The following is a 1,726-nucleotide window of genomic DNA, read 5'->3' on the forward strand; positions in this document are numbered from 1 at the left end:
TTTTTTTTTTTTTTTTTTTTTTTTTTTTTTTTTAGCTGAGCCATCCTGCCAACTGTTGGCAGCTCAGCTCGGGTGAGGAATTGAACTGGCGATCCTGTTGCTCAGAGCTCGTGCTCTTGAGCGAGCTCTTAACCAACTGAGCCACTCGGCCAGCCCTGCATCATGATTTTCCCAACAGCCCAAATATGTTCATATGATGATGAGAATAACCCAGTCAAGAGGCAAGAGGAGTCCTTGATTAGGTGAAAGGGAGTGTGACTGAAGGACAACTGGGAAGGACCTGAACAAGGTTCATCTGCTGCAACAGGAGAGGAGGCAGAACTTCTGGACACAAATGCACGTAGGCCTCAAGGTATAGTGGGCGGGCACCTCAAAATTCCCTTCTATTTTCTTAGTGAAATAGAAAGGACAGGTCATCAGCTGACACTGAGGAGCTGATGGCAGTTTGATATCAGAGGTAAAAGGAGGCGAGCAGGAGAGTGGTGGACTAAGGAAATGAGCTATAACTGACAGGGAGCATTCAGTACCCACTTAGCACCGGCAGCCCTTTTGAATGGAAGTGGCTCACACCTTAGCAGACTTCAGTGTGACGCCTCCCAGGAGGGGACGTGCACAAGGGATGATTGGAGGACTCGGGGTCCTGTCAGATTTTCACCATTTACTCATGTGAGTCACTTAACCTCTGTGAACCTTTTGCATTTTTATCTGTAAAATCAGGATATTCACACTTGCACTGCCTCCCTCAGAAGAATCATGAGGTGGAACATGAAGGATATATCCTAAAATGGCAAGTGCTAAACACATCAAGGTTACCAGGAGACTAGAGCAGGTAAAGTTAGAATAGCACAAGAAAAAGATAGAGGCCCTAATGGGAGAAGGGCATCTCCAGGTCCAAATAAGGTCTTTCCAGAAAGGATGGCCTAGGGGCGCTTGGGACAACAGGTGGGAGGTGGCATAAATAGAGAAGACAAAAAAGAGGGAATTGAGGAGGACACAGTCTGCCAACTGCTGGCTGCCTGGCCCAGGGCTGGTGGAGACTCATTCAGCTGAGGACCCAGCAGACACCCGGGGCATTCTGCCACTGGCCCATATACACTCTGTGTGTGAGTTAGACATGGGCACCCCTTCCTCAAGACCCTTTACTTCTACTTGTCAGAAAACTGGCCTGATATACCCACTTTCTTAGAATAAGACATTTTCTCGATTATATGCCTGAAAATTTGTTGTAACAAATATGAAAATCTAGTATGATTGTGCGAATCGTTCCCTAGGGTCATATAGTGTACAACGCACTGCAGTTTCTGTCTTAGCTAACCCTCAACACTCACCAACACCCTTCGCTGAACACCACCTCACGATAAATTCTTTATATCTATATTTAAAATAGTATCAGATTAACGTTTTTAAATTTTTGAGATAGAAATTAAACATTATTGGTTTTTGTGCCTTAGGTTATACTCTTGGTAAGCCTGGATTACAAGTAATCTTTCACTTCTAGGAAGGGTTTTTTTTTTTTAAGAAATTTTATTGGGGAACAGTGTATTTTTCCAGGACCCATCAGCTCCAAGTCAAGTAGTTGTTTCAATCTAGTTGTGGAGGGCGCAGCTTTTTTGTTTTTTAAGATTATTTTTTAAAATTGGGGAATTGGGGGATGGGAACAGCACTGGGGAATTGGGGGAAGGGGAACAGACAAGTTGCTGTCATTTTTGTTCTTCAATCTAGTTGT

General features: G+C 44.1%; 1 protein-coding gene across 1 annotated transcript in view; it reads left to right on the plus strand.

The window, feature by feature from the left end:
• The first annotated feature begins 784 nt into the window (after nt 1-784).
• FAM81B (family with sequence similarity 81 member B) overlaps nt 785-1,726 on the plus strand; it is a 45,996-nt gene continuing 45,054 nt past the window's right edge. The window contains exon 1 of the mRNA XM_019656267.1: nt 785-829. Within this exon, the coding sequence (XP_019511812.1) occupies nt 785-829 (45 nt within the window). The remainder of the gene's footprint in view (nt 830-1,726) is intronic.

This window comes from Hipposideros armiger, unplaced genomic scaffold, assembly GCF_001890085.2.
Source record: "Hipposideros armiger isolate ML-2016 unplaced genomic scaffold, ASM189008v1 scaffold_257, whole genome shotgun sequence".
Lineage (NCBI taxonomy): Eukaryota > Metazoa > Chordata > Mammalia > Chiroptera > Hipposideridae > Hipposideros > Hipposideros armiger.